The sequence below is a fragment of the Castanea sativa genome, chromosome 9, assembly GCF_040712315.1.
Source record: "Castanea sativa cultivar Marrone di Chiusa Pesio chromosome 9, ASM4071231v1".
Taxonomy (NCBI): domain Eukaryota; kingdom Viridiplantae; phylum Streptophyta; class Magnoliopsida; order Fagales; family Fagaceae; genus Castanea; species Castanea sativa.
The window spans coordinates 27,568,056-27,578,680 of record NC_134021.1 but is presented as its reverse complement, the minus strand read 5'-3'; the positions used below and the strand labels follow the sequence as shown (position 1 = coordinate 27,578,680).

At 34.3% G+C, this 10,625-nt stretch overlaps 1 protein-coding gene across 2 annotated transcripts; it reads right to left on the bottom strand.

Moving 5' to 3' along the window:
• Positions 1-655: 655 nt before the first annotated feature.
• LOC142609766 (protein cornichon homolog 1) lies at positions 656-7,746 on the bottom strand. Of its 2 annotated transcripts, XM_075781476.1 has the most exons (5): positions 7,482-7,746; positions 5,931-6,112; positions 4,092-4,214; positions 2,238-2,334; positions 656-1,203 (listed from the first exon to the last, which is right to left on the bottom strand). In XM_075781476.1, the coding sequence occupies exons 1-4, from the start codon at positions 7,554-7,556 to the stop codon at positions 2,274-2,276; spliced, it is 441 nt and encodes a 146-aa protein (XP_075637591.1). In that variant the 5' UTR covers positions 7,557-7,746; the 3' UTR covers positions 656-1,203; positions 2,238-2,273. The 2 variants fall into 2 exon arrangements, with proteins under 2 accessions (XP_075637591.1, XP_075637590.1); XM_075781475.1 differs by lacking the exon at positions 656-1,203 and having other exon boundaries at positions 2,019-2,334.
• Between the last annotated feature and the right edge of the window lie 2,879 nt (positions 7,747-10,625).

The following is a 10,625-nucleotide window of genomic DNA, read 5'->3' as shown; positions in this document are numbered from 1 at the left end:
AACCTGTGTCCTTCCTTAAACTAGTAGTTCTTAGTTCATAAGGCAATATAATGAAATAAAATGGAATTCATAACTTATAAAAATAAAATAATGAAATAAAAAGGAATAATGTATTCTTTCTTAATGTGTTTTAGTGTTTAGAAGTTTATAAATAAAAGAAAGGAAAAAGAAATAAATATATCTTATTACCATTACTCTCATTTTATTTTATTTAAGTTTTAAAGGAAAGAGTAAAAAATTAATTTTGAAGAATTAACGAGGAGTAGGAATCATTTCATTCACTTGTAAGAAAAATGCATACAAACCCCCTAAATAGAATAATATTGAAATTTTTTCTTATAATCCGTTCCAATTAAAAAATAAAAACTGTTTACGAACGTTGTATTATTGTTTTCCTCATTAAGATTAGGTCCAAGATTTTCAATACTACATTCTTATAAAATTAAGGGGATTTTTTTTTTTTTTTGTTGATATGGCAGTAATTTGTGGATTAATGAGGTGGTGATAACCTTTTGTTTTTTTTGTTTTTTTTTTCTTTTTCGATGTAAAAAATTTTCTATGAGAATGGTTTTCATTTCTTTGGCCGAAGCTATAACAGCAATTTGAATATCAATGCAAACGCAAATTTGGGATCAAGAATGGGACTTACAATTTATCCCCAAGGAATATGTACACTTTTTTTTCCCTTCCATAATTATGAGAATAATTCATCTGAAAAATGATTGTGAACATTTGGAAATATTTTCCTCTCTATAGTCATATTCTAAGAACCATAGGAAAGAGCTTTAAAGAAAAGGCACGAGTTATATACTTATCCACGTAACCATAACAGGAAAGTGCGTGGGCAAACCTTCTTCTCAGAAGTCAGAACTAGTTTAAACTTTAAAGGCCTAGCTAAAAATAAAAAGGGTGGGGTGGGTCGGCTCCACACATTATTATTCGTTATTTTCCCGAAAAGCCCTTTGATTTAATTACTCAGGTAAAAGCTGGCACATCAGACGGCCAGATCTTGTCGAACTTAATAGGCCCACTTGACAGTGACCACCCGTCTCAGAATGAGGCCCCCACTTGGCTGTAGCACAAAGGAAAGCAGAACTTGATGATGTGGGTCCCATTGTCAAACAGATGACAAGTGCAGTCGAGCGCTGGCCCGAAAACGACACAACATCCCTGCATGTACCCCCAGGCCCAATTATAATTGCGCTGGGGTAAACTATCAGTCGTTAAAAATTTCTAATCAGAGTGGGGACCACTAAGAGGGTGAGCGGGCCCTTGGGTTTTCAAACTTTCAAGTGGGACCAACAATAAATTATGAGCATCTTTTGATGGTACAAATAAGGGAAAGTGCCTATAGTATGTCGGGCCTGGCAGACTGTCGGGTAGAGGACACGTTAGGTATGAGATAAGGCGGGTCCTTATTTGTTTGGTACCTAAACTAAAAAGTCATTGTACTAGTCTAGTTGATTTGGTAACTCGTCAGAAAAGCCCATCACAAATCAAGCCCATCGCAACTCCATTTATGGTTCCAAACCAGACATCTCAGCCCAACCCAAATAAACCCCTATCTTGGGCTTAATGAGGTTGACAGTTAGCAATGGGCTAAAAAAGCTTTACTAAATGCAAAGCACCAAGTTGCAGGAGCATGGGAATGGCCAGCTCTCAGGAAAGAGTGCTTTCCTTTCATAACGCTGCCATAACTTACATGTCAATATTGATGCTCTGGTTATGTTCATTTTTGGCTTTACCATATGCTTAAAATTAGGTTACATGGACTACTTTCCCATTTGGTGGTTACTTGCAGTGAGAGAAAGCAAGTGATGAATGAATACTAAAGTTTCAATTTCCTGTCCAGGGACCAGATGTGCTATCGCCTATCAGATAAATAAGACATCCTTTTAAAGTTATTCAATCAAGTATGAGGGGCAACTTATAGAAAAAACACACATCAAATAACAAGTGATTAGCTAAATACACCTGATGATGGATGTCACATGGAAATGCCTTTGAGAATCTCTTCCTGCACAGTAAAATCTCCTTGCTTCCAGAAATATGATAAATATTGGTCTACAAGTACTCTCCAAATTAAAATTAAAAGGAGCACTCATGATATCAAAAAAGGGTTACCCAATGTCAGGAGGGATTGATTGTATTAGTCCTAACTAGTGATTCCTAAACATCTAAACAAGTGAGCTAAATTTCATCTTTTCAAATAGACCAAATTTATATGCCAAACTTACAATGAGTTGCCAACATACTGCTGCAGCAGTGCACATTCAAAACAAATGCGTGGCATCATCCGCATCACTTAAAAACTCGAAAACAGATAATGCAAGCCTGCAGATTAAAATTAACTATGAGAGAGAGAGAGAGAGAGAGAGAGAGAGAGAGAGAGAGTAGTGGAATATTCAAGAGACCAAAAGTTTAAGACACCATAACTGTCTAATTTATTTCATAAATGAGAAATTGCAGATGATAAGGAAATGAAAAGCAGTCCATTATTCAAACTTCACATGGCCCCAAAGTTGGTAGCATTCTGTGCCACCCCACCAGTGACATTGTAAACTGGTGGTATACAAGGATATTTCAACACTTTTGAAGTGCCTATGATTTCTAGTTTAAAACTGAAGCTGATGGATTACTAGGTAATCCTCATGTTTAATCAGACTTATTCCCTGCTACTAATTGGAAGTGGTGAGTGTCAGGTTTTGCCAAACTGAGATGAAGTAAATAAGTGGGGTTTTCAAATGTATTTGTGTGTTGTCAACATTACCATTCAATAACATTATAACAGAGGTGTTTTTTCACAAATCCACCGTTCTATGATAGTCTCCTTATACACTTCATGCTTGTAAAATAGCAAGATGATCCAAGATCAATAGTTATCTCATCTAATAATGTTTAAATTTCAAGTTCTAAAATTATATACATAAACAATATGGATTAAATAGTAAATAACATCCAATTAATAATAAATTTGGTGTGTGTTAAGAACAAAGTGAACATGTAATCCAACAGAAGACTTTTAAAATAATAATCCAATAATATATTGTTAAGTGGTATAACATTGGAAAAAGGTGTAAGATGAAGGAAAATGTAAATAAAATAAGGAGGGTAACTTTGATCTTGATTTCTTTTTGAATGTAAGTAATACATGCATCCTGATGGCCTTACTCTTTTTGAATGTAAGTAATACGATCAGGATATAGCTCATCAACAATCTTTAAAAATTTTAATATGCCATAACTTTATTAATTACAATCCATGATCCTAAGGTTTGTTTGGTAAGGTGGAAATGAGAGGGGATGGAAGAGGGAGGAGATAGAAAGAAGAAGAGATTAGTCTTTCTCCACCATTTGGAAGAGTGGTAAAAGGGGGATGGAAAGGAGGGTGGGCTACTATTATCAACCTAGGCCTGCCAACCTCCATCCACCCAAAGATGGGCGTTTCTTTGAGATGAAAATGGCCAAGGATTAGGGATGGATACAAGTACCAATTTTCCCCTAAGGCTTAATTTTTTTTTCTTCTCAGTTTTGGGAACTTTTTTTGATAGTTATTTTTTTACACCTTTTAATTATACAAATTTCATATGTAACAAGAATATGATAGGAATGATCTTAATATAATTGAAATGATTTGCAAAAAAGTAGACATTTTTAAATTTAAAAAAATTATTGATTTCTTAAGTATAATTTTCACCAAAATGCAACATTAGAATTTTAAATGACTAAAGAAAATATTAGAAATATTTTACATGCATAACACATATTACCATATATATATATATATATACCCCATGTAGATATTGAGGAATACTTAGGCTTAGAGGGTCAAAATTCGAACACGCCATTCTTGAATGAGGTTTGATACTTGAGTGTCTAATTAGGGTTAGGTGATTTAAAGATAGGATCTTGAAGGAATTTGGTGATTGTTTGGTGTTAAAAAAAGAGTTAAAGACAAAACAATGAAAGATAAATCCCAAGCAATTACATCTAGGTTCCTTACACAATCACACTTAAGAGGAAGAAGGCAATCACACCTTCAAAGCTTAATAAGTTGCTAGAGATATTTTATGTACTAAGCACAAAACACACCTGCCAGTGATTATGGCAAAGATCACTAAGTAGAAACCAAGCTTGATTAACCGAAACTTCTTCTCAGCATTAAGAAATCTGAATGCCTCAGTGACATCAAAAAGATGCTGCCGTTTCAAAAACCTGAGTCATTGCACTAGACTGGTTATGACAATTCCAGTTAAATTAAACTATATAGATAAACACATGTGTGTGTGTGTCCAACCATCAGCAGTTTTATAGTGGTTCCAGAAAAATTATTGAATGTCTTCACTTCTCTTTTTCCCTTTTCATTGACAAGTTGCACAAACTCCCAGTTCTCTTGAAACCACAGCTATATCTATATGGTGCTATTGGAGCTAAAGCTATTGGCTCCCACTTTTTTTAGTTTTCTCTTGACCAATCATTTCTTTGGAGAAACCAAAACCATTGCATTTTAATTCTGGTAATGACATTATAGTACAAACCAATGGTTTATTCATCAAAATCTTTTTTAGACTAGTGCACCATTTTCCAATGGCATCATAGTTCCCATGGTCCAGAGCACTTAAAAATAAAAAATAAAATAATTTGCAATGCATTTTGTCACAATTTACAACTAAAGGTGTTCGATCTAATCAATTGGTTTTCTAATTTCCAATCACTTCAATAAAATAATTTCTTCACAATTATATCAGACCAATCTAAAAATAGCAGTAATTATGAAATACCTCAATTTATCATAGAATAGTAAAATGTAATTCTTCTTGAGGAACAAATGCCCAATCAATCAATGAAGTTAACTTTTCAAAACATCAGAAAGAAATGAATTAGGATTTTTTCAAAAATCAGAAAGTGATAAGTTTTTCTTCACTAATACAAAAAAATTTTAATCATTAATAACTTGACAGGATTCAAATTTCTGCAGGCCTTAGTTTTTTATGGTAGTTATCACATAGCTATGTTTGAAAACAACTCAACATGCATGCAATCAGTGGTTCAACAATCTCAAAAGCTCAAAAATGCCATCAGGTTAAACTAATATGGGTGACCAGAAGAACACAAAATATCCAGATAGCCATATCATGAAATTCTCTACAATTTTGGCATATCCCAATATCAACAAACAAAGAACTATGTATTTTTTATTATTTATTATTTTGAAAAATAGAAGTCCCTGCTTCAACCAAAATTTCCTGATCTTGGAAGAGGATAGACTGATGTGGCAAAAGAGAAAAAGGTGGGGGTGGGGATTCAGGCTACAAGAGTATAATTGTTCTGATCTTTCATTCAAAATAGAAAAACAGATTAGACCAATGTGAAGAAAACACCAAAGCTAACAAGCCAACTAAAACAACAAAAGTGCAGAAAGTCCTCATCCATTAATCATTTCCATGAATTTCGTAAATTGGTAAATGCAATACTTACAGCAGAAATTCTAAGTTGAATCTAAATAACAGTTGTAAAGCCTTCATTTATTCCATCTAAAGAGAAGTTGGTCAATGCATTTAAAGTACATTCTCAAAGGCAAAATGTTGCAAGGATCTTAGTCAAAACTAAGTTTTGATATTTACTTTATGCAAACTCCTTTTAAAATCAATGACTTGCTTTTACTATCTTATCTCCTTACATGGAACCAGGCTCCTCAGGCAACAGGTATAGGTGAGCTACTACTTCATTATGTTTATTAACTACAGACTTCCTTCTCATTGTCTCAACCTAAACCAAGCCTGCTGAAGTCATGTGTTATAACCTTTGGCTCAACTAATATTAAAGTTGATCTTTCTGCAGAGAAATAAGTGAAGAAAGAACACCAACCGCATTAAATGCATCGTATAGTATAACATGGTACTTAAAATATTGTTCACAAATTATACTTACAGCATCACATGATAGCAAGTAACAGGAACTGTTATCAGAAACATGAACCAATGCAATGTCAAAAGGAAGCTGGCGCAGAATACTCCTTGGACAATGAACTCAGGGAGAACGATGCGATTAATGCTAGTTGCTGAGTCGTAAATGTTTATGTAGTCAGCCTCCAAGTCCGTCAAGATCACAATCTACCAAAATATTATTCAGAGATATCAGGAATATCCAATTTTAGCATCAGCCAAAAAAAAAGTGATGCGGTAAAATAAAAAGTTGCATTCAAGAAAGAAAGAAATTCATTGTGTGGTGGAGGGGCAGCTCATCATCAACCTGAAGGAGGTATTCTTCAACATCAAACACAAGTCACAAATTCTTAATTTATTCAACTAAAAGTTATATTATGACAATGTGACATCATCATAACTAACTAACTGATTCCTAAGCACACGAGTAAACAAATTTTTCACACGCTAAAATAATCAAAAGCTAAGCTGATACAACACTTATCCCACGTGTCTAAATCAATCATAACTAACTTACTCATTCACACGCCTTGCCCTTGTGGAATACGAGAAATTATACAGTTCTCATGGTGGACCACGTCACTTGTCCACTATTCCACTAAAAGACTCCCATTTGTTTAAAATTGCTAAGTCAGTAATCAGTTTCTGTTTAAAATTTTTTTCTAACACAGCAACTTTAAACAGGTGGAAGTCTTTTATTGGAATGGTGGAGTGGGCCACTTGTCCAACATGAGGACCTTATAATTTCTCGTGGAATACCTTGATTTGAGCATATCATCAAGGCACACTTGGCCACATCATCATGCTTGAAATGAAAATGCTTGCTTAGAAAGTATCGCATAAAAAACAACTAAAAATGTCCTCTACATTCCTTACAGCACGAAATACAGTTCTTCCTCGACATGTTTTGAACAGTCCATAGCATATACGGAGTCACAAAGCCAAATTCTAGAGCCAAAAACATGATCAATGAATATGCATTACATATTTGATGAATGTTTCATTAATTTATAACTATAAGGACTAAGGCAAGAGATCAAGGTCGTTTTGTCAACTTAATCAGGTATAAACTATAGTTAGATAAACTAAAAACAGTTATAGTATAAGCAATTACAGTTACGAATTTCTTGATGAAAAAGAAATCAAAATGGCGCTTTTCGAGTAAAGGCGATAAAATCAATATAAAGATATCAATAATAACACATGTTCAAGAGCGTGTGTGCGTGGATGCAATCTAGGTATAATTGAACACAAATGGTTAGAAAAATCACCAAAATCGGCATCAATTCGATGCGCCATTATTGTTTGGTTGCTGAGAAAGTGGAAAAAAAAAAAAAAAAAAAAAACTAAATCTCTAAATCGTGTTTATTAACGTACATTTATTTAATTAAGTAAACGAAATTTAATAAATTAAACAAACACAGAAGCAGCATTTAAGAAAACATTTCCATAACAGATCGCGAAAGCCCGAACAAGAAAATAGGGGTTTAGAAGAAAAGGAATTTTGGGGGTTTAAAATTAAGAGAGAAAATAGAACCTGATAAAAGGTGGAAGCCATGAGAGCTAAGTTGATGAGAAAAGCGATGATCCAAAAGATGAGGTCCATCGACATGATGTTGTTGTTCAATTCGAAATGACGAATGGAATGGGTCTGTGTCACTGTGTGAGTGGGGTTTTAAAGCTAACGGGTTTTGCCTCTATTCCCCGCTCTCATGGATTTTGGTTTATTAAACTGATTGCTCAATTCAGCTGATTGGTGTTTACACTCTATTTTAGAAACTTTACTAACTCTACCTCATGACAGAGACAAACACCATGTCATATTACATATATACATTAGCTTTATCACGCGTGGGATGCGGTTTTTTTTTTTTTTTTTTTTTTTTTTTTTTTTTTGGGTTTAGTGTCATAATTTTTCATTTACCCCAATTTGAGGTTTACACATTTGTCCACCATATTATGCATTTAGAACTACTAATACTCTTAGGAGTGTGATGAGGCTAGCTTCAAAAAATGAACAAATCCAATACTCTACCTCCAAGGGCCTATGCAAATCAAATCAAAAAATTATCGACTGATTGCACCCATTGCACCTGTGCAAATATCACAAGGGCCATCTCCAAGGCCTAGGAGGGAGTTTCATGAGTTATATATGCCTATGAGCCAAGTATTTGAGAAGCTAAAAGCAAAAGGATTATTAAAGCCCTTAGACCCAAGACCAATTCCAAACCCAATACCTTCAAGATTTGATGTGAATAAGAGATGTGCCTGTCACCAAGGCTCTGGCCATGATACTGACAAATGTTGTGGCATTCGTCATGCAATTCAAGACTTAAGAGACAACAAAGTGATTGCACTGCCTACTAGGCCTAGCATCATTAATAATCCCTTGCCTGGCCACAATTTTGAGAGAGGACCGAGGATTAATTGTTTGATGACTGAAGAGGAAAGTAAAAAGGACTCATCTGAATTGATCTATGACCTACGCGAGTGCTTTATGATGACGTGGGAAGAGTTGATGGGTATGACATCCACTACAGGACATGATATATGGAATGAAGATGTACCAGAAACCAAAAATTACCCAACATCCACTAATGGGGGAAGACACTTCAAACCCTAACCAAATTACCCAATATCCATAAATGGAGGGAGACACTTCGAACTCCATGTAGGAAAAAACTGGTTTTGTATCTCATACAAAACACATAGCGGAAGCAACAAATAAGGATCTATTTCATTCATGATTGATAACGTGCACTATGTAAATTTCAGAATTTAAGAACAAGATAGCGTACCTTGGTGTGAAGAAATGCAAAACAAAGATTAGAAGTACTTCGGAACACTTTTAATCTTCACTCCAATTCCACTTTACGTCCAAGATGTGTGGTCTCTCAATCAGTTTTCAAAGGGAGAATGAAAGTATGTCTCACTCTCACATACACACCGTTTCTTATATCCCTAATAAAAATTCTGTATGTTTCTCCCTTTATAACTAACTGATTATCTAATTGGGTTGGCCTATTGGGCCTTTCCAATTGGGCTTTAGTGTGTGACTTGGAGTGGGACCAATAAGACATTAGCTCCAATGGGCCTTGGCTTTTCTGTCAACTCTTGACATATTCAAAGTTACCATTAATTATATTTAATACCACTATATAAATATAATTGCACTCTAGGCTTTATTCATAAATTATATCCCAAGACTTTATTGTACATGCAACCCCTTCATAAAATATTCGTAGTAATATAAAATCATAAATGTAGACTGTCACTTTGTAAATTACTACATTTTATCCTTGAGTACCCGGTTTAATCCTTTTAAAATTATTCATTATATATTTATGAAATCCAATTTCATAAATATATACTTTAGTAATTTCTTACCAAAGTGGTTAGGCCTAACACTCTGAATAACTGAACCTATTAAACTTATCTCAATGGAATATTTTATATCTCCGTTAAGAGATTATGAATTTCATCTTGAGAATATATGTTCCATTAACACTAAATATGGCTGCCCAACATACTGAGGTTTTGACCGTTACTTTATATCTCACTCCTAATATATTAAAGCAACCTACATATCATGATCAAGTCCATTATTCTCTCAGGATTAAGAGTTCATGCAAATAGAAGTCGTGAGATTTATTATTCATTTAACAGTCGTTAGGAGAATAATAAATTTCACAGCGGTCCAATTCATATGTCTTAACACTTAAAACATATCAACATATCAACTAGAAGTCTCCACTTCCATGATCGAGACAAATCATCTTAGTTGATACGTTATAGTCTTCGCAGATGAAATGACCAATTTCATCACTGATTACGAACTAAAATTCGGAGTTTACAAAGAACTCGTGATTTATATCTTCTATGACTAAATCACATAAATTACATACTATGCATCTCATGAACTATATGATAATGTCTCAATATTCATGTTACCATTATTTTAGATAATAATAAAACAACTTTATTAAACACAACATTAAGTCATACATAGTATCATACAATAGGATTTAAGGGCACACATCCTAACAATTTTCCACTTGCCCTAAAGACTATTGTGCACTAATCTAACTCTCATTCTCTCCAAATGTGACTCGAAAGTCCTTTGAGGTAAGGCTTTGGTAAAAGGATCTGTTAGATTATTTGCACTTTCAATCTTTGCTACCACAACATCTCCACGAACAACAATGTCTCGAATGTTGTGGTACTTCCTCTCAATGTGCTTTCCTTTTTTATGATTCCTGAGATCTTTGGATTGTGCAATCGCTCCACTATTGTCGCAAAATAATGTGATGGGAATTTGCTCCATTCTCATAACACCAAGATCATAAAGGAATTTCTTGAGCCAAACAGCTTCCTTTGCTACTTCACAAGCAGCAACGTACTCAGCTTCCATAGTGGAGTCCGCAATACAAGATTGCTTAACACTCTTCCAACTTATGGCTCCACCTCCCAAGGTGAAAACACATCCTGAAGTGGATTTTCTGAAATCTAGATCCGATTGAAAATCTGAATCTGTATAGCCAATGAGAATTAAATCCTTACACCAGTAAACAAGCATATAATCTCTCGTTCTTCTAAGGTACTTGAGAATATGCTTTACAGCTTGCCAATGTTTTGGTCCTGGATTTGATTGATATCGGCTGACCATGCCAACTAAATAACA

What these genes read in the sequence shown, in the direction of transcription:
- LOC142609766 (XM_075781476.1), bottom strand. Translation starts at nt 7,556, where the DNA reads ATGTCGATGGACCTCATCTTTTGGATCATCGCTTTTCTCATCAACTTA. An exon ending in TGGCTTCCACCTTTTATCAG is followed by an intron (nt 6,113 to 7,481) that starts GTTCTATTTTCT and finishes ATATTTTGGTAG; the next exon opens with ATTGTGATCTTGACGGACTT. An exon ending in TTTGCCATAATCACTGGCAG is followed by an intron (nt 2,335 to 4,091) that starts GTGTGTTTTGTG and finishes TTTAATCTGCAG; the next exon opens with GCTTGCATTATCTGTTTTCG.